Source organism: Saccostrea echinata, unplaced genomic scaffold (genome assembly GCF_033153115.1).
Source record: "Saccostrea echinata isolate AGI-Se365-2 ecotype Australia unplaced genomic scaffold, CSIRO_AGI_Sech_v1 ptg000009l, whole genome shotgun sequence".
In the NCBI taxonomy this organism is placed as follows: Eukaryota; Metazoa; Mollusca; class Bivalvia; order Ostreida; family Ostreidae; genus Saccostrea; species Saccostrea echinata.
Window position 1 is genome coordinate 18708340 of NW_026889758.1, and position 22787 is coordinate 18731126.

At 33.1% G+C, this 22787-nt stretch overlaps 2 protein-coding genes across 2 annotated transcripts in view; one reads left to right on the forward strand and one right to left on the reverse strand.

Moving 5' to 3' along the window:
- LOC133182494 (SCO-spondin-like) overlaps window positions 1–2351 on the forward strand; it is a 28689-nt gene extending 26338 nt beyond the window's left edge. The window contains exons 15-17 of the mRNA XM_061317339.1: window positions 6–176; window positions 322–441; window positions 2338–2351. Of these exons, the coding sequence (XP_061173323.1) occupies window positions 6–176; window positions 322–441; window positions 2338–2351 (305 nt within the window). The remainder of the gene's footprint in view (window positions 1–5; window positions 177–321; window positions 442–2337) is intronic.
- A 226-nt stretch (window positions 2352–2577) lies between these two features.
- LOC133181957 (organic cation transporter protein-like) overlaps window positions 2578–22787 on the reverse strand; it is a 34481-nt gene continuing 14271 nt past the window's right edge. Inside the window, exons 3-10 of the mRNA XM_061316619.1 lie at window positions 14457–14560; window positions 12144–12298; window positions 11180–11348; window positions 10416–10649; window positions 4542–4765; window positions 3345–3526; window positions 3016–3173; window positions 2578–2896 (exon numbers count right to left, since the gene is read on the reverse strand). Coding sequence (XP_061172603.1) covers window positions 2839–2896; window positions 3016–3173; window positions 3345–3526; window positions 4542–4765; window positions 10416–10649; window positions 11180–11348; window positions 12144–12298; window positions 14457–14560 — 1284 coding nt within the window. The 3' untranslated portion in view covers window positions 2578–2838. The remainder of the gene's footprint in view (window positions 2897–3015; window positions 3174–3344; window positions 3527–4541; window positions 4766–10415; window positions 10650–11179; window positions 11349–12143; window positions 12299–14456; window positions 14561–22787) is intronic.

Here is a 22787-nt window from a genome sequence, read left to right on the forward strand (position 1 = left end):
TAAAGTTGACGGAAATTGGTCAGGATGGGGAAGCTACTCACTTTGTGATGTCACGTGTGGTACTGGTTGGAAATTAAGAAGGAGGAACTGTACCAACCCACCGCCGAGTGGGGGTGGTGGGGACTGTGTGGGACTAAATGAGGAAGGGATCCTGTGTTTTAATAAACCGTGTCCTAGTACTGAATTTACTTCATAATATTTTTTATTCTCTACAGATTTTCTACAATAAATTATAAAAGAACACATTTAAATAACTTTTTTATAAATCATTGTCACTGAGAAAACGACACCATGGTACCAAATTACATACGTTTATTTAAGTTGATGGTGCTTGGAGTATGTGGTCTAGTTACAGCACTTGTAGTGTGTCCTGTGGCGGGGGAAACAAACAAAGAAATCGGACGTGTAATAGCCCTGTGCCATCTAACGGTGGTCAAGATTGTACTGGAAATTCAACGATGTCTGAAGCATGCAACATCTCACCTTGTCCAGGCAAAAAAAATTCGTTATTATTAAAGAGTAGATAGAGTTTTTGATGCTTTAGGGAGTAATAGTAAGGGGTATGTTCAAATGATTCAAAACTAATTATATCATAGCTCTTTCAACACCAAGCACCTTATAATAAAAGATGGTTCCATGAGATAAGATTTTTAGATACTTTAATAACAAGTCAAGGTAGGAGCGCAGCTTATAATAAAGTACTTTTATAAAATAGTTATATCTGATGTATCAACTTTAAAATAAACATTGTTTGGTACACACACAAACCACAAAAATGATAAACCATTTTATAGGTTGGGGTTCTTGGGGACCATATACTGTGTGCTCCAAGCCTTGTGGAGCTGGTAGCAAGTACAGGTTCAGAGAATGCAGAGGCCAGAACACACCATTTTGTGACGGTCTTAATTACCAATATGCATCTTGTAATCTTGAGGCATGTTCAGGTAAAAAATTTACGTCTCGTTGAATGTAATTGAAACCAGTTTTAAAAATTCCTGGTATTTTATTAATTTCATTGTTGAAAGAAAGGAATGACTTCTTTTTATACACATAAAAAGAATGCCTAACAAAAATTTTATATGAACAAACTAAAAAATAAAATGTGTTTGTGAAACACTGATGTCCAAGTATGACAGTTGAAGGCCAAAGTTAGTTTTTCAAATGTATTTCAAACCCCAAGGTCAAGGGTTCAAAAGTGTTAATATACCCAAATAAAGGTTTTATCACAAGGAATACACATGTTAAATATAATAGCCCCAGTACCAATCATTCAGAAAATATGGCCAGGGTTAAAGCTTTTCAAAAAGCAAATCACAATCCATGGTCAGTGTCATGAGGTCTGAAAATAATGGTACAAAGGAAAGGTCTCATCACAAGGAATGCATAATGAAATATGACAGCCCTAGCCCACCATTCAAAATGTATGGGCAAGGTTAAACTTTTGCGGACAAACAGACCAAAAACCATTTGCTACATATGATACATAGCGGGTTCCAGTAAATGTTCAACCAAGCCTCTTTCTTTACTCCTCACTATGATATTAAAAGTAGTGAAGGGGAAACTTCAAGAGTACTGTGCAACAAGAATATCAGCAGTCTCGTTTAAAGTCATCATTTCGTAAGTTCTATGGTTGATACAATGACCTTGTCAGCAAATACAATTTATCATTGAGTCAAATGCTGACTGATGTTTTGCATTCCAATTGTTAGGCCATTATTTACACACTGATTTGTCGACGGATTTTTCCGTTATTTCCCGATCATGACAAGGAGCACACGGCGGGTGTGACAGGTCGGCAGGGGATGCTCACTCCTCCATGGCACCTGATCCCACCTCTGATGTTTTGGAGGTCCGTGTTTGCTCTGCACCTATTTTGTAATGTTTAATGGACTTTTGAGCTTGAATACTGTTCGTTATCTCCATATATTTTATGCTCCCGAATCTTCGATTACCGGGGAATAAATATGATTTTATTTTTCATTTTCATTAAACATGCTTTGGGAGACATTAATTGTGACATGTAATTTATGGAAATTATTTGAAGATTGAATACTAATCAGTGTGATGCCATATTTTACTCAACTATTTTGCCTGTTGACCTAAATAACTTACATGTAGGCATAACTATTTCATGTCAATTTAAACAACAGATAAAAAAAATAACTTCCATCTCGGAAGCAGATTTATTTTTGCTAGAAAGTATTATACACTACTTGAAAATCTTTCCCCATCTAAGAGTATGTTATAGAGTTAGTTTCATATTCATGTTTTGTCATGATACATGTACTTACAGTTTTGTTAATAATTAATATTATGGTATTCATTCTTATTTTACAGACAGTTTTGGATAACAGCTGATATCGTATCAACTTTATGGACACTAAATTAGAAATATTTGTTTTATTCACACTCTGAGTCAGATGGTAGCTTTGTTTATTTCTTTAAATATGTTTATTGTTATATATTTCTTAAACCTAACATAAAAAAATAAAATAAATACAATTATTCAATCACAAAGGTAAACAAGGGCATCGCAAAGTAATATGAATTATTACTTATTTATTATATAATGGTATTTTGGTCTATGATAATTAGAGCTATAAAAAATAATATTATGCATCCTCAATCTTCACAGAGATCTAAAAAAAAATAAATACAAAATCAAGGGGAAGTGTGAATGTGTGAGAGAATGTGAGCAAAAAAAATTAAATTTGTAACTTGATATGTCACTCTTTGAAATTAAAAAAACCCCCACAAAATCAAGAAATAATATATCACAAGACATGAATTCGAATCTACTACATGTACTTGTACTTTGTATATCATAAATGATATGTTTCACAGTCCATCTTCCAAAAATCTTTCTACTTCTTCTGTATCATTTGCTTCTTTGCTTCTACAAGAAGGAGTTTTGTTATAATAAAATGTTCAAACGTTCACAGAGCACAGAATTTTGTGACTTCTTTTCTGTGAAAATTTTTTTTATAAAATACTAGTAAAACTAGTAATACGAACAGAGGAGGGCGCCTAATGTCTTCTTCACTGACATCTTCTACTTGCTGCAGGAGTTTTATCATTCTGGTCTCTGGGAGTTTTAGTGAAAGAAGTCCAACACAGAAGGTCAAAGAACCAAAGAGCAGGAAAGGTAACACCTTCCCAAACGTCCCATCCGCCTGATACAAATATCAATTTATAAAGCAGTTTATGCTGTGAAAATTGCATGACTGAAATTATACACATGAATACAGAGCCAGTTTTTTTTAAATTTTTATGACTTTGATCGAGATTGATAAAAAATACAAAATTATGATTCCTGTCTAAAGTTCTTGATTATAAATTATTACCAGAAAAAACATGTACGGAGATGTAATGCTTCCAAGTCTTGATCCAGCTCCAGAAAGACCAAGACTTAAACTCCGGACCACAGTCGGAAACATTTCTCCAGTATATATATAGATCTCCCCAAATCCTGCTGATATTCCAAACTTTCCAATCATAGCAAAGGTGATCATAAGCCAATTATAAGCTGAAAAAAAATTTGACATTTAGTTAGCTTTGAATATAATTAATCTACTTTTTAAATTTAAAAAACAACATCTTCGTTAAAGGATGTTCAAAATGATTCATTTTCCAACACGTTTTTCCCTTACTTTGAAGAACGACATGTACCGGACAAAATGTAGAGTGTTATGTTTCAAGATGCCCAGGATCTGGGATGTCACCGGAACATTTTGCTTTTTAGTCGGCAAACAACCAATTAAGTTTGTTTGTACCATATGTTCATTATCACTTTGCCTGAAGCTTGTCTTGCGACGATATTATATATATGCATTTTAAATATATGATCAAGTTAGCTGAGTCCAAGGGACTGAGGGTTAGGAGCAAAAAATCTGATTTTAAAGTTTACTGCCGTTATGAACACATTTTGCTTGTTGAATAGCAAGAAATAAATAAAATTGTCAAAGTTACACTTTATCATTTAATTTTAAGTACAATGTCTTTTCACAATGTATCTGTGACCTTAACCTCAAACTAGGTACTAAGCCTTGGACCCATAGGATATGAGCTTAACAATTTTTTAGGAGGTTTGTTTGCTTGTAAAAAGACTTTCAAAGGTATAATTTTTTGATAAAGTGAGCCCCATCCTGAAGCCCTAATACAGAGGCCACGATTTCCACAATTTCTGTAGAAGACTCATCATAATCATGGAAACAGTTTGACTGCTAGATGACCAGAAGCATGGGCATGTCTATAACTTGGGGGAGCAGCAAACACGTGTAGTACTTTGGAAGTCTGATCCCAATAAAATTAAGAATTTTTAAGACGTTTTCTTAGAAGTCTACACCTCTTTAGTAACAAACAACTAAGAAAAGTCTAAATATTTAAATTACTCCATAAAATACATGAAATGTTAAATTTAAAAAGAAGTTTGAATCATAGAGAAAGCCTTCAAATATATCAAGATACATACATGCACTTCTTTGGTCAACAAAATCATTTCAAGTGACAGTTCAAATAATTATGAAGGTGATAAGTCTTACATTCATCCAACAAAAGTATTGGTATCAGTGTGAGGAAACAAGCCACAGAACTACCAAAAAGGACAACAAGATGCATAGGCTTTCTTCCTGTTTTGTCCAGAAGAAAGCACATTGAGTATCCAAGTATTTCAGCTGTGATTGAAAGTGCAGTGTTTGCGTACAAATTTCCACCAAACTTTCCTAGATTTACAGTAAGACCGTAGTATATAAAGGCAATGGCAAACCTGTTTAAAAGATGACAAGAATTCAATAACATAAAATGGTAACCAATTCTATTAAATGGATTGCACATTGTTTGGAAAGTGAAAAATGTAACTAATATTTACTTCATCGAAGTTAACCCCCACCTCTAACTTGTCTCTGATGCCTGTGATATCAAATGAACACTGATATCGATATTATGAAGAAAACGATAAGTATATATCTTTTTTTTTTTCTTTTATTCTTTTTTTTACCAAAATCAAAAACATTAAAACGTACGACTTTTCAACAGTTTATACAACCATTCCCGACAATAAATCAAGCCCACCCTTTTTGACATCACTGACAGCTGTTTTTTTTTCTATAACAAGAGGCCCAAGGGCCTTAACGGTTACCTGAGTATAATACAACAATTTAGAAGTTAAATACACTGATAGATGAAGCTTTGTTGCCCTAAAGCAAGAGAAGTAGGAAGATCAGGATCAACAAAATAATAAGTCTAGTATTCACTATCAACTCATAAATTAAGTTTTAATCTGTCCCCGACTTAACACTATCACCATGCAGACTATTAACAAACTATTAGTGCTTCTGTACTATTTGTAACCCATATTAAGACCTCTAGCATTGACCTCTCTTATGGTCTTTGAAGAACTTTTAATAAGTTAAGTTATTTTTGTCTCATTTTTATTTATCTATTACTTACAGGTCTACCTGATTATTAAAACTAAGAAAGTACTTTTTGAATTATATTATAAACATTCTTGCATAATTATCTTATTCTATTAACCTTTCAAATACATTATTTACAGTGATTAATTATCAAAGGTGAATGGGAAAGGGGAATAACTTCTCTCAGTAGAATACAAATTAATAGAGCCCTGCCCAGGACCAGAATGCTAGACAAATGGTCCAGATGTTCAAAAATCTGGTAGAAATACGCTTACTTATATCATTTAAACTTTTACTCAGTTTTCTTCCGATATGCCCAGAAGCAGAGAAGAATTTCACAGGTACAATGCATTTTCACTACAGATTCAACAAAACCTTACCCTAACACCAGAACCCAAGACCAAGGGTCAAGAAATTTACAAATTTGGAAGAGTTACCCTCATCATCATAACTATGGACTTCAAAGAATTAACACTTTTCCACTATATATTATCAAAAGCCCCCCCCCCTCGTTATGCCAGAACCCCTGACCCTACAGGGATTTATCAGCCTATTTTGGGAAACGCCATTTTTGGGGTATTGGGAAAAATTATCGGCTTTTTGATGAAATTGGGAAAAATTAAAAATGTTGCTTAAATCAAGTATTCGGTGTAATTCATTTAATATTTCAGCATGAACTCTAATTTGGGCAATTGCAACCAAACAGACAATTATATATGATCCAACTTCATACAAGATCAATCATGAATAACAGACTAATAAAGTAAAATTGACTTCAATGAGTATAAAGTGTTTATACAACTTAGGGTAGTACATGTGTGTATGAGATTCCAATTTAGGTCAATACAGAATCTGTTTCTGGAAAATATAAACCTCCTGCAAGTATATATTTTCTCAAAGTCCTCATTTAATATGTACTAATGCATTGAAAATATATTTTTCTATTTGAAATAATGCCTACAGTCCTTACCATTCACTCGTATATCAATTGAGTATGTAGAAATAACTTAACAAATCTATATAATTACACAATATCACCATTTTCAGAAAAACGGAGGAAATTCGGATTAAAAGTTGGCGATGTTTTTACAGTGTTTTTAAACATGTGTCATGACTGTAGCTTTGCTAAATGACTTAAACAGATGAAAATTACAGACAATCTGACAATTTTCCTTGTGTTTTTCCAAGATAATTAAATATAAAAGCATTGTTCACCAATTGGGAAAAATACTGCCAAATTGGGAAAAACTGAACTCATTTTCAGTTGGGAATGGGGCCGAATTTCGGCCCCTGAGAAGGTACTGATAAATCCCTGCCCTAGGACCACAAGATTTAAAAATTCTGTTCGAAGCTCCCATTTTCATCATAGCTAAGCAATTTATTTATCAGCTCAACACTAAGGAGCAGACAGGATTAATTAATGATTAATTAATAAAATTAATGCTTCTTTTACTATATAATCAATAGAGCCCCTCCCCCTTCCCCAAGAACCCCAAAAACTGAGGCCATATATTTAAAAATTTTGGAAGAGGCATCCTTGCCTATCATAATCATGCACTTAGTTTGTTTAAATAATCTCCAGTAGCAGAGAAGAAGATTTTCAAAGAATCAATGCATTTTCACTATATAATCAGTAGAGCCCCGTCCTAACACCATAACCCCTGACCCTGGGGCCATCAAATTCACAATTTTTGAAAATGCATCCTTATGCATCATAACCATGCACTTTGTTTAAATAATCTCCAGTAGCAGAGAAGAAGATTTTCAAAGAATCAATGCATTTTCACTATATAATCAATAGAGCCCCGCCCTAACACCAGAACCCCTGACCCTGCATGGAGCCATGAAATTCACAATTTTTGAAAATGCATCCTTATGCATCATAACCATGCACTTAGTTTGTTTAAATAATACCCAGGAGCAGAGAAGAAGATTTTCAAAGAATTAATGCATTTTCACTATATAATCAATAGAGCCCCGCCTTAACATCAGAACCCCTGACCCAGGGGCCATGGCTTTCACAATTCTGGAAGAGGCCCACCTCATCATCATAACTATGTACTTAGTTTATCACCTTAATGCCCAGGAGCAGAGGAGAAGATTTTCAAAGAATTAATGCATTTTCACTATATAGTCAATAGAGCCCCGCCTAACACCAGAACCCCTGACCCTGGGGCCATGAAATTCACAATTTTGGAAGAGGCACTCTTGCTCTTCATAACTATGTACTTAGTTACTTTATTTAATACCCAGGAGCAGAGAAGAAGATTTTCAAAGAAATAATGCACTCTCACAATATGATCTATATAGCCCCACCCTGGGGCCAGAACCCCTGACCCTGGAGCCATGAATTTCACAATTATGGAAGAGACACTCTTGCTCATCATAACTATGTACTTAGTTACTTTATTCAATACCCAGGAGCAGAGAAGAAAATTTTCAAAGAATTAATGCATTTTCACTATATAATCAATAGAGCCCCACCCTAACACCAGAACCTCTGACCCTGGGGCCATGAATTTCACAATTTTGGTAGAGGGCTCAATGCTTATTACAATGATGCCAACAGTTTGACTGCTTGATGTCCTGGAGTAAAGAAGAAGATTTTTAAAGATTGCATTATTTTTGGAGGTTTTAGTCCCACCCCTCAGGCCCCAGGGGGCAGGGACCATGAAATTCACAATTTTTGTTCCCCTTCACCCATAGATGCTATATGCCAAATTTGGTTGAAATTGGTTAAGCGGTTTCAGAGAAGAAGCTAAAAATGTTCAAATGTCAACACACGACGCACGCCGACGGACGAGAACGGATAGCAATAGGTCACCTGAGTGACTCAGGTGACCTAAAAAATGGAACTCGTATATTTTCTTATCTTGGCATTTGTCATTTGCAAAATCAGTTGGTTAAAAAACATTTTGATTGTACACACAAGTACTCTGAGGTTGACATTAAAAGGTGCTTGAATTTCTGATTGATAATACATATGTATATATGTAGAGACCAGGTCATCAAACAATCTGTCGGAATGTCCATGGGTACCAAATGTGCCCCATTATTAGTAGACCTAATTTTGTATTCATATGAAGCAAAATTTTTATAAAATCCTATACATGAGAAGAAGAAAACGCTTGCTTTGGCCTTCAACTCGACATTTACATATATCGACGACGTATTATCAATTAACAATAGTTACTTTCATTCATATGTCGACTCGATATATCTCAGTGAGTTTGAAATAAAAGATATCACAGAATCTGACACACCTGTTTCATATTTGGATATTTCACTAGAAAAAACGGTATGGACAACTAACAATCAAGCTTTATGATAAACGTGATGACTTCAACATTTTTATCGTCGACTTCCCTTACTTATGAAGTAATATATCCTTATCACCTGCATATGGGGTTTATGTCTCTCAGTTGATTCGATACGTAAGTACATGCTAAACTGATAAAACAAGAATATCAACAGTCTCGTTTAAAGTCATCATTTGGAAAGTTCCTTGCTCGATACAATGACTTTGTTAGCCAATACAGTCTATCAGTATGTCATGCTGAATGACATTTTTCATACTAATTGTTAGGTCATTATTTACACACTGAATTGTCTACGGATTTTTTCAGTTTTTCTCGATCATGACAAAAGAAACACACGGCGGGTGTGACCGGTCGGCAGGGGATGCTCACTTCTCCATGGCACCTGATCCCACATCTCATTTGTAGAGGTCCATGTTTGCTCTGCTCATTTGTATTGCTTGAAAGGACTTTCGAGCTTGAATACTGTTCGTTATCTCCATATTTCATTTCTCTTCTTTTTGCTTTCGTTTTTTATTCTTTTTTGGGATTTTGATTTGAATTCTTTTCTATCCTTTTTGACATACAGTGTTGTACATATTTATATAAATAAATATGAAACATCAATCCTTGACTACTCTCCAAGAAAGGTATGGAAAACTGGGTAAAGTTCTATTGACAAAGTGCTTTATGTGTAGGTTAACGCGAGCTCGAAAATAAAGCGTCTATTCACCCCTACCTAATATTCAATGTCGAAATCTGAAGAAGTCACATACGAGAGTTGATCCAAAAGTTATGTCAAACTGCTTTAAAATCTTTAATAATCGAATGTTATCAACAAAATTTAACATCCAAATACAAATACCCTTATCTTTTTCAACTATTAATGGGGGGAAATAGTATTATAAAGATACAAAAGTTGCATAAAATACCAATTTAAATTGAAGTTAACAGATGGACAAATGCTTGGAAGAAGAGAGCCTTTTACATCACTTCCTCTCGAATCTGCCGCTTGTACGCACAGCAGAATGAATATATGGAAAGTCAAAATAATTTTTTGAAAAAGCTCAAAACTAGACATTCTAGCACAAGGTGAGAGTGTTCATGAAATAAATCGTATATGTGAAAGAATTAAAATATTTATGGTTGATCTGAAAACAAGTGCGTAACGACGTCGGTAACCTTCTTGTACTGCGGCGATAGACAGACATAAAGTGTTTATTTTAACTTAACAATTTTTAAAGCATTTCATACATTTGTCTGAAATTTTAAAGCAATGGTAAAAAAGAGATAGAGGTATAAATATGCTAGTATAGAATTTTGTGGATACATTTTTATTTTTAAAGATTTTATGGCGGTTATAACTTTATTTTGGATCAACTTGCCGATTCTTATTTGTGCTGTTTGTGTTTGTCTTAGGTTTAGAAATTGAACCTTGTAAATAATTGCCATCTATAACTTTAACGAAAGAAATACCTCTTCTTTTCTATTATCAGAGGTTTTTTCCCATTTTTTGAAAGTTCTGAAAACTGTTTTCTTCCATACTAGGGGGGGGGGGGGGTCCTAGAGGGCTTGTACCCCTCTCCCTCCTGGTCTCCTCTCTGGACTATTGGGTAGCATAGTGTAAAGTGAATTTTAGATCCTTCGCCGGAAATTTTGCCTCACTTAAATCAAGGGATATGATGTTTCACTGTACACTACTTACCAGTTTGCTGTAACTATGAGCCAACGAATGACCAGTTTTCGGGATGTAATGAGTATCTTCAGGATGTTAACGATTCCTTTATCGCCATCTTTTTCAACATTGACTTTCAACAAGTTGATATCTTCATCAAGTGGAGTATTGTTGATCTTTGCCGCGTTCTGCAAGATTTTCATTGCCTCCTCGTGTCTTCCACGAGATAACAACCACCTTGGAGATTCTGGAAATATTCTTGGCCTAGAAATATTAATTCTTTGGCAACATATAAAACATTTTTTTATGAAAATACATGTACTCCATTACACGTCAACTCGATAGCAAGCATCAAGACCTTGTAAATCAAACGATCCATTCAATTTATCACATTATTTGCAATAATTTACAAAAATAGGACCATGAAAATTTGACCTTCAAACATCAAGTCCGAGCTCTTTTCTGCCATCAAAACAAATTTTAAAGCTGATCAATGTTATCAAATTTATAATTGACATAACTAAACTTAGAACCCCCCCCCCCCATAAAGTTGAGATCACCAGAGTTCAAATGAATCTATGTCTACGTAGCGGAATGATATTCAATGAAACTCTTTTTATATGGCTTCCATAACATTTGATTAGAATTAGAATACTTGTGAGAACGTCGTTGCAGGGGGTAATAATTTCATGTTTTAATAGTAGTGTTCCTTCATTAAATACAACGTAACTCACGTTAAATATAAAAGTCAGTTTTAGACAATTAATCCCATAACTCAAGTAAAATTATAATACCACCAGTAGATGAGGGGTATTGCCATTGGAATAGCAACTGTTAACTGTAGCCATCTCCAATCTCTGATAAAATAAGCAATCAGCACCAGGATATAGGCTCCCACACAGAAAACTAGAACTATGACCGTACCGGATATCAGACGTAACTGTGGTGTTACAAACTCCAACCCTGACGAGAAGAAAAAAAATTGTATAAGTTCACCACTTTCAAAAACGCTTTTATTTCTACACTCAAGAAAGGATATATGTTTCTTGATTTAAAGAAAAATTAAATATTTTCTTTACTTTTTATATAATATTTCTTTTTTCAAATTTCAATTTTATCCTGTCTTTACCATATATCTTCAAAATTTCGCTATGAAAATCACTAAAATTAGTGTTTATCTTTTTCTGATATTCATCTGGTGTTTCTTCTACTAACTAGTATATATTTCCAAATCTGGCATTATGAAACTCACTATAGAATGCATGGTTGTGAAATTTACGAAAGAAGTCTTATCCATATTTTTATTTTATTCATCTGATATTTCTAGTTGTGAAACTCACGAAAGAAAGCCAGGCATAGTATCATGTGGATCAAAAAGTTGAAAATCTCTTTACATATACGCAAATTTCTCACACATAGTCTATAAAATAGTATGAAGAATCATGACGAGTAATTTCAGCTTTGTTTTGTTCTGTTTTGTTTTCTTGGTTTGTTTTTAGAATTAAGATAGTGTAATATGAAAAAGAAAACTAACGATAACATTCATTTAATTTCAAATCCAGATTATTTACGGAAATCGAAATAACATCTTGACTTCCGTTTTTATGACACAATGTCCTCCCGCTTTTCAGTGAACCTTAATAGGCTTGTTAAAGGAACTGAGGGCAGACAGACAAGCAAAACATTCCTAATACTAGTATATCATAATAATGAACATGCTATTGCGGGGGAATCTAAACTTTCATTAATCTTGCTTACCCATTATAAAAACGGTACGATAAATGGTAGAAGCACAGAATCCGTCAAGGAAGCGGAGGGCTGCAAACATGTAGACAGACGTGGAAAACGGCATGGTGATATTTGTGATGAACATAAACGTCAAACATATACAGCACTCTAGTCGTCGTCCAATTCTGTAGAATACCAGAAGTCTCTGATGAGACTGTATTTTTACTGACTTTTACTTTTTATAAAGAGAAAAACTTCATCTGGATGTGAAACACTTTTTTCAGTTTAACATGTACAGAATCATGCATTCCGATGTTTTCAAATCTGTACAAAGTTTTGTTGAAATAAAATTAAAACAGCAGACGATTATCATATAGTCTTTTTCAGTAGTTATAACACCAATGAGAAAAGCATTATGAACCTTAGTTTGGTACATTTGTAATTTTACAAAGAAAATACATTTGTACTTTATAAAGAAATCAGACCAGAGCTATGGGAGGCTTTCTTTTATAAAAGGATACCACACATTATTCTAGTTCTATCAACCATTTTAAACCTGTTCATCAAAATTTAAACTATTATAGAGCAAGATGTATCAATAATTGTATATCTGTGTTTCAAGCTGCATTGAAATCAGAACAAATCCGTAGAAGTTGTAACGTTTTGAAAGAATTTCTCAGAAATGTCTATTTTCAGTAACCAGGTATCAAAGTGAAACCGAGCCATTTTTTTTTTTTAGGAAAAGCAACATTTTGAAAAATTTTCACTGAAATCCCTCAACTCAACACCGTTTGCCGAAATCAAAAGCAAATACACAGATTGATATATATTATTGTAGCTTACTTGTATACCAAGTCTTATTGAAATCAAACCAACACAGCGGGAGGAGATTTTGAAAATAAAGTCACCGAATTTTTAATTTTTTTTAATGTTTAATTTTTTTAACATAGTCACACCTTCATCGAAATCAAAAAACAGAAAACAGCAGTGTACTTCTGCACCTTAATGAAAACGGGCCAGAATTTGGGAGAGGTCGCATTTTGCAATTGAAAAAAAAAACAGAGACGGACGACGGACATTTTCCCATTGCAAAAACTCTTCTGGTCTTTGATAGTAGAGCTACTTTGAGAGTTAGTACAAGGAACACAGTGTTTTGTGAATTTGAAAAATGAACTGCTAAATGATCAATTAGACAATTAAAAACCCAATTCATCTTACCTTTGTTGACAAGGTACAAGCCTTATGTTATAAGTTTATATTTAATCACAAAGAAATCTGAAATTAAGAAGAAAAATGCTAAATAAAGATACCCCCCCCTTTCCCTGATGTAACAAAATAATTCAAGCTCATTTTGTGTCTGTCCTGCCTGAGAATAATGATTTTTTCTATATTCTTGTACATTAAGTTTTTTCTTGAAAGGAATTAAAGGTTGTATTGTGTGTATTAGACAAAATCTTTGTGAGTGTCTTTCAGCTTTGACATTTATTTGTCGCTTTTAAATCTGAATTGTATATATCCCTTCCAGTACTTTTTGAAAATTGGTACATGTAAAAAAAAAAAAAAAAAAAAAAAAAAAAAAAAAAGCTTCCGTAACGTAATTTCCCTCTCTCATTCATTAAATGATACTGTCATCCTTTCACTTTATTCCTGATTAAAAATTCATCCGTTATAGATAGATAAGAAATAATAACATGAGAAACAATGAGAAGGTGGTTAAATAAAAACATCAGCAATTTTTGGATGATGTGATATATTTTAGATATGAAATACTTCAAGAGTCTATAATTAAAATATCTAGTTGATTGTTTTAAATCATTGTAAATTCATTTGAATTTAATATCGTGGTTCTGTGAACCTTTATCTGCTGATATTCAGTTGCCTGAAGTGTGCATGTACCAAATTACGACAGAGTGTTTTGTTTTGCAAAGAGGTTATATTTTACCAATTTACGATCAATGTAAATATAAGTATAGAATACGTTCATCGTGTAATAACGCACGTTATTCAATTTGTAAGCACGGCCATTCGTATTATGACACGATGAACGCCAAAAATTTGCAATTCAATACTTTAATATACAGTGAAAAAGGAAAAAAGGTATTTTATACATGTGTACGCGTCAGATGCCTATTCTTTTATTGTAACATGTACATTCTGATGTAACAAAGATATAGAAAATATTCAATGCGATGTATTTACTTTTGAATAACCTTCGATCCGTTATCATATCTACGATGTTTCCTGTACAGTCTACTTCCTTGAATCATTCTTTTTTTTTCAAAATGTCATACTTTATCTTTTCTTCATTTATCTCCTTTTGCATAATAGTTTTAAGATACTTACACATCTCCAACAATGGACAGGAGAACCGTTGACGCAGCATATCCAATGAAATACGTCGTCATGGCGTGAGGGCGGAGCATAGTTCTGTCACATACCAAGTTAAACTGCAAGGGGGGAAATATAGCAATGTTATTGTTATCTTGATGTGATTCTTAAAGTAGCCAAGGAATTTAACCATTGAAATTACCCGAGACTTGAGCTTAAATTATAAAATAAAGCCACAAACATGGAAAAAAAATCAAAATTATAGAAACAACCGATTATAATAACAAGTAGTTTATACACATCAAATATTAAATTTGTATTTCAATTATTTATATAATGACTTCCTAGTTTTAGTATCTATTTCAGTATTTAGCTTCCTCTATAGCAAGTACATGTACATGCAATTAGTGTATGAATACTAGGATCTGCAGGAAAAAAAGAAAATTTAAAAAAGGAAAATTGATTCAAATAAAAAGTTTATATATTAGAAGAATTATAATGGGGGAAATATGATTAAAAGTTATCAAAAATTTATTTTTAAAAAAGTAAATAGATATAGATGTATTTGGATATGTCTACATAAATGGACAGTAATGGCAAAACACTCTTACAGAACTGTTTCTATTAGAGTTCAATTTTCCATTAACTTCCATGAAATATTGAGTAGATGTTTAACGCAGCAAATTAGCAGTGTTTGTATCTCAAAGACAATAACACAAAAGGTATTCCTATTGTTCATTACACGGTTATTGATATAGGTTTAAGATATGATTAAAAAACATATTTTGAACTATTGAACCTGTATATTTTCTGGAAAAAAATCTTGCTTAATAACGTACTCAAATAATAAAATTTAATTGTGAAAGTCTGGAATTGCAAACAAATCATCCAAAATTATATACAGATGCATTGGCTTTTGTTTTTTCATGATGCATTGTTATATATTTCATGAATTTATATTATGAATGAATCTTACACTATATTGTGGTTGATGTACAACTCAAGATTGCTTACAGTAGGTCCGAATTTAAAGGATCAACTTGGAAATATTTCTACTGTTTCTAAAGGTTAATGAACATTTTCCATTTTAATCTATCCGTCATTCGTGTACTAATGAGGGTTTTCCATTCAAAGGCATTATGCCAATGAGTGTGAATTCAAAACTAATGACCAGCAAATTGATTTTTTTTTTTTTTAAAAAGTTTCAACTTGCCATTACTCAATAAAACATCATATTGTATATACATGTACATTCTATTTAAAATATCCGAAGTTACAATGAAATTTGACAAATGCTTAAAAAAGCTTCAGAATTTTTATTTGTAGAACTTCATTTGAAAAAAGAAATATGACTGCATTCTAAAATACTTTCTGAAATACATAATCAAAAGAAATTGCATTTTTTTTTTTATCTTTCAGACTTGTTCCAGGGATATAAAGGATTACATCTAAACCTTGGGTTTCTCCTCTTGTATATGTGAAAAAAGGATTTTTAATTTGCTATTTTACATTAATTGTGTCAATTTTCGTCTGAAAAGTTTGATATGAAAGAATATATGTAATAAATCCTTCAAAAATTATATTTTTGTCAATTTAGTCTATTCTTCAAAACTAACCGAAAAACAGAGGTTTTTCAGGTAAAGGTATACATGTATATCATAGGACATTTTACCTCATAGGACAAACACTGTCAGCAATTGAGGTCAACCAGAAATATTCTACTCATCAATTTTAGCCTATATTTATTCTATTATGATCACTGATAAATCTAACATTTTTGTTACACTCCTGACCAAGAGCATCTGAGACTTAAAAGTGGTGATTCAGTAAAGCCAAAGTGCAATTATCTGAATTTTATTACAATTTTTTCAGTGTTGTTTTTAAAATTTCTTTAAAAATTAAAAGAAAAGATAAAATCACATAGATCTGCATTGATGAAATTGAAAATGGGACATAAGAAATATGAAGATAACGAACAGTACTCAAGCTCAAAGTCCATTTAAAAAATACAAATCGAGAGCAGAGCAACACGGATCTCCAAAAACATCAGTTGGGGGATCGAGTGCTATGAAGGAGAAAGCATTCCCTGCCGACCGGTCACACTCGCTGTGTGCTCCTTGTCATGATTGGATAAACGGAAAAATCCGTAGAAATTTCAGTGTGTAAGTAATGGCTTAGCAATTAGTATGAACAACGTCAGTCAGCATTTGACATAATGATAGATTGTATTTGCTGATAAGGTCATTGTGTCTATCATAGAACTTGCGAAATGATGACTTCAAACGAGACTGTTGATATCCTTTTCCATCAATTTGTTGGTTAATAGCTTGCCTTGTTTCAAAAATTGATCGCATATAAAGCATGCTCTTACGTATCGAATCAACTGGGAGACATAAACCCCATATGCAAGTGATAAGGGCATATTGCTACACTACATGTAATAAGGGAAGTTGACGATAGAAAAGTTGAAGTCATCACGTTTACTATAAAGTTTTGTTGTTAGGTTACCATTACGAGATATCAACATCCATCTGATACTTTTAATCTATTCTGACAAAGTGTCAATGTCTTCTTTTTTTATATTTCTCCCATCGTCTGGCGTAATCTTTCACAGAATTCAAGCCAAGCGCTCGGCACTAAAAGTGAAAGTAACGGTTCTTTCAGATTAAACCTTAAAAACCGACGTCCCGTGTCACGGTAGTCGGTGTCACGATAAAGAACCCTCACTGTTCAATGGCCCTGATGGCCAAGTATAAGTCTAAATTTGAAGCCCTTCACCGGAATACGGTGACGTCTCTATATGAGTGAACAATTCTCGAATGGGACGTCTAACAACATACAATCAATCAATCAATCCACAGAATTCATAAATTAATATTTATGAAATTATGATGCAAACATTGGGGTTTCCTATATTTTGGCCTTTTTATAATAAGTGATTTAAGGTACTCAGATTTCTGTAATAAAACTTTAATTAATTTAGAATTTAATTATTCAAATATATGTTTATTGATCAAACAATACTTAATAGTATGAAGAGGAGTCATTGAACTTGAATCTTTAAGAAAACGTGTTGCACTCCTGACTGTGGAAATATGGATCTGAAACACAGACAGATCTTGTAAATGATAGATTTATTTGATAAAAATGTTCCTTTTGATTTTATTTTCCAAAAAAGAAAGCAAAACATTATATACTGATTAAAGTTTTTCCAGGTTGGAGAGCAAAACAACATATGTTGCACTCCTGACACTAATGGCATAAATGTGTATCCACAGATTTTTGGCCATTCTCATTAATGTTGCTTGTGATTCATATAACATTTTAAGCCTACAAATGATATATCGGTTATTGTTATACGCTTTCAAAAATGTTTTGACTTGATTGTCAGTTTCCTTAAATTCAATATTTTTTGGCATCATTACATTTTATCTGTTGCACTCATGACATGGCATAACATATTTTTCAGCATCAACCGTGATCATAACTTGGTCAAGCAAAAGTTACTACAGTCTAATTTTAAAGTTCAATATATTGAACTTAATCAAAAATTCTTTATTTCCAATATAAACCATTATTATTTATTTAACAGATCTTTAAAAAAAAAATACAGAAATTTCAGAATGTCATAAAATGGTGTTGCACGCCTGATATTTTTAGCATCATTTTTGGGCATAACTTTTTTTTTGTTTCTTTAGATATCAATGAGATTTGGCAGGCATTTAGCCAGTATCAAAAGACATGCTGAGCTATGGACATTTATTCACGTAGCGTTAAATTTTAATGCAGGTTGATAATTATGTGTCTGGCCATTTTTTTTAAAATTCACCCATAATTCCCATTGAATTTGCGCTTATCTCTGCTCGTCTTTGTAAGTACTCGGTTGGCATGTGCATCAGGTTTGCACGAGCTATCAGACATGTGCCTGAAGCATCGTATTGAAAATTTCTATCTATTTGTATCAAAATATTTCTGAACATAAGTTTTCATCACAGGAAGTTAACTAAAGATAGAATTATTGACCGCATTTTCATGTTTTATTGTCTAGATCCACTCTCCCTTTGTGTTAGTTTTCAGAGCGGTGCATACTTGTTACTTAGGTTTGGTTGGAAGCGATAGGTAATTTATCATACTTAAGAGCCTCTGTTCCTTAATATTTGTTTCCATAATTCGAACACCTGGCATCCGTTAATATACGGCATCTCTCGGCTTCTGGGCTTCAATTTACCTAAGAATAATTACACCTTTTGGAAGTAAATGCCTAAAGTCATTTTGCATCACGTGTTGTAACTTTGTTGAGTTCTGGCAGTAAATCTCCTATGACTGGTAAGGGGATACATACACATACAATGAGAAGATGACACCCAACCCGTTGGTGTGACAACTGCTTTAATTGTACCATTTTTCTCAAGCCGCTGTTTCTCGGCCTTGAAGGCTATTAAGCGCAATGAAATATTCTACCAAGTGGAGCCGATTTGTAGGTGAAAATTTCCAAATATTCCCCTCCAAAAAAAACTGTTTTCTCGAAATATATTTTGACAGCTCCAGCTTCCGTTCAAGGGTATGCATAAATTGAGGTCTGACCCCAAAGTTTGGCCTCAAATAAGCAGCTTGTCTTGATAGGCCTTCATGGATTCGATAGTATTATTTTGTGAAATATATGATCTTTCTGTTCTATCTTATTTTATAACCAAGTAGTGAAATCAATCAGATAATCATTAGGATTATTTTCAGTGAGTTAATTGGGAGAGAAGCACAGATCATAGTACTTCCCTGTCATTGCGCCATATTGTTGCTGTTCTTTGTGGTAAATTTCTCTGTTCCTACTTAGTATGTTCTGCTTCTTTGACGTACTGGTTTTCGTGCTCATTTGACAAAGTATCAATCTATATTTGGATAAATGCATTCCTTAGCCACTTCAGACACCATGTTTGTGCCCTTTGGTCCATAGAACACTTTAGGTACATGTATATATGTATACATTTACAAAAACATACTAGACTAGTAACTTCATCAAATATGCTTCAAACCGTAGAGCATGATAAGAAATACCCAGTTCCAAATATTTCTTCTATTGCTGGATTTCCTAAATCTCTTTCCATAACTACCCTTTAGGATAACACGCATCTGCCATTTATGTTCCAATGCTTCAATTCCTTCTTAGAATAATTCACTGGGCTTAATTTCGCACTATTCCCCAAAAGTCTCCATGATGTCACTTGAAATGACGTCTACGGAGTGAATGTTATACATTGGGAGGAGATAATGATAGATGAGGATCAGGTCACTGGTACATAAAAATGAGCAAGAAATTCGAAAAGACCTGCCTCTTGTATGTACCGTAATCTTACATTGTCTTGCTGGAGTTGCGCTCCTTTCATTTTGATATCCCTTGACGATTCTTCAAATAGATTCCCGCAAACACTTCAGATCACTAGATACTCACAGTTAAAGTTTGACGACGGGGCAAGAAATCATGCTTTTACAGTGGTTATGACCTTTTTCACTGATGACTGTCCGTTGAATATCTGGGGGTTCTTTGCTCTTTTATTTCGGAATCAAAGTGGTGCATCCATTTTAAAAACAAACAACTCATTGCTGCCTTGACAAAGTATAGGTCTTCTGGGTTTTTTTTGGTGCCATTTCTTACTGTTAACGTTTCCTTAAGATTATGAAAACACCCTCTACTAACAGATATCTTCAACATCTTTGAAATGGTATATATTGTTTCTCCTAATTTATCACAAAATCATGAACATTCCCAGTTCTTTTTCAGCATCTGCAAAGTCCCTCAAGGTCAGCAAGGCGCTCCTCGTCCTGTGCTCTGTTGAAACTCTGCACCTAAAACTTACCTTGAATATGAATGAACACGCCCTGTACTCCCCATCTTTACAATGTCAAGATTTGTGATATCGTTCCTCTTGACAAACCCTTGACAAAAGTTGCTATTTAAGGATGTGTTCTGCTGATATAATTTGCATGAAACTTTTCACTTTTGGCACTTTCATTCGATGTTTTCATTATTTGAAACAAAATACAAAATAGAAAAATATGAGTTAGTGAGCATATTTTTGAGATACAAGGCAGGGATGGGGTAATCGTAATCGAGTAATCGTAATCGATTGTAATGATTACTTTTTTTCAAGTAATCAACAGTATTCTGTAATCGAAGAGATTTTCGATTACTTGTAATCGTAATTTAATCGATTACGGCTAAAATTTTCAATGTAATTATAATTACTTTTTCGATTACTTTCGATTATTTAATACATAAATGGATGTTATTTTGGAGAATTATTTCCAGTCAGTCACACATAAATATCAAATTTAAACCACCTAGTGTAATGTTTGGATTTCCTAACTTTTATTATCATAAGTTTAATAATGTTCTCAATAAAATTTGCATTATAGACCTTCTGGTCTAGTATTAAATAATTCAGGAGTGTATTTCAACCATTTATTAATAAAATATACAGATTTTTTGTGTGCATTTTACATTTGACCCACTGTCCTCTTGCTGCATGTCCTTTTTCATATTTAAGATGTTGAAAAACTTTGTCTTGTAATAGAAAATTATAAATAGCAAAAACAGATTTAAGTGCTGTATTTAATATAAATAATTTGGTAAATAAACTACATTGTACTCAGAAAAAAAGAAAATGGAAATACTTATCATATCTGAAAATGTTTAAACAACTTCAAACTTTTGTTTTAGTAACTTTAAAATTTGCAAAATCATTCTCATGTTTTCGTTCAAAATTGTAAGGTTGCTTTTACATTAGTGACAGGTTATAAGTGGCTGTAAGAGAGGGACTAAGTGTCACTGTGTTTGCTTATTTTGGCTAATTAATTGACTGAGACATCCCTATTTGCAGATAATAAGGTATAAACTGTGAACTACCTAGTGTTTAACTTTTACAATTGATAGTTCCATTGAAGACAAACAATATTACTAAAACAATTAATAGCTCTCAAAACACTTATTTCAATACAGAATGAAATTGTGCTATTAGTTTAATTACTTGAAGACACATTTAATTTACAACTTTATTACTAAGAGTTCTAATTTACTTTCTTTCTTTTTTTTAAAAAGACATGTACAGGAATGTTTAATGTGTACTGTCAACATATGGGCAGCCCAAATACTTCTAATGAAGTAATTCACAATAAAATATTAAGTAATTTTTGCAACAATTCAATAAGTATGGAGGTTCAGATCCAAGGTTGAAAGGAATAATTAATTCCGTGGCATATTTTATTGTAGGAATCATGTCTCCACTTTCCATGGTAGAGAATCCTTCATTTAGGCATTTAGTGAGAATGTTAGCCAGAATAAAACCTTAAAAGAATCTGCACTGAAACTTGCAGGAACACATTCAAACTTCAGTGGATATCATCAACATTTACCATTTAAATATTGCTTTGATATTTGAAGGGATAAAAACTTAAAAGTAATCGATTATTAATCGATTACATCTTCCAAAGTAATCGATTACAATCGATTACAGGACAAAAATGAGTGTAATCGATTAATAATCGATTACACAAAATTCCTCTAAGTAATCGATTATTAATCGATTACATTTTTCAGTAATCGTGCCCATCCCTGATACAAGGCATTGAAACTATGTCGGGAAACTAAACTTCTTGGGATTTTTTTATAGACAATGAATGGAAAACACCATTCTCTGAAAAACATACGATCAGGAATTAAACTTTTTCTTAATATTTTTTAGAAGAATATCAAAACTACAAAGAAACAAAATGCGAATAAATAATAGGGGGTTAGTGGGCAAAAAAATTATGCATATTTTGATTGATAAATTTTAATACCACAGGAGTTCCGTAAAAAAGACTGACACCTAAGCATAATCAGCAGAATACATCCTTTAAAGTTGGACTTGTGGTTACACATGACGTAATGGTCAATTATAAACCAACCAATGAGAATACATGTACATCTTTCAAATCCATCGTTTTCAAATGGCTCAAAGTCAAAGAATATCTTTTGTGATTGGAAGGAGAAGGATCTTCAAAAAATTATTCTCCGATATTTTATTTGAGATTACTACAAGTAGTCACATATCCTAAATTATTGCCAATTTTCATTTCTAGATCACCTGAGCTGAAAGCTCAGCTGAGCTTTCCTGATCACCCGTTGTCCGGCGTCCGTCTGTCCGTCCGTCTTTAAACTTTCTCTGTAAACTTTTCGCATATTCAAGTTATCCTCAAGAACCACATGGCCAATTTTATCCAAAGTTAGTACAAAGCATCTCTGGGTAAAGGGGATTCTAAATTATTAAAATGAAAGGCCAAGCCCCCAGCCAAGGATAGTAAACAACAAAA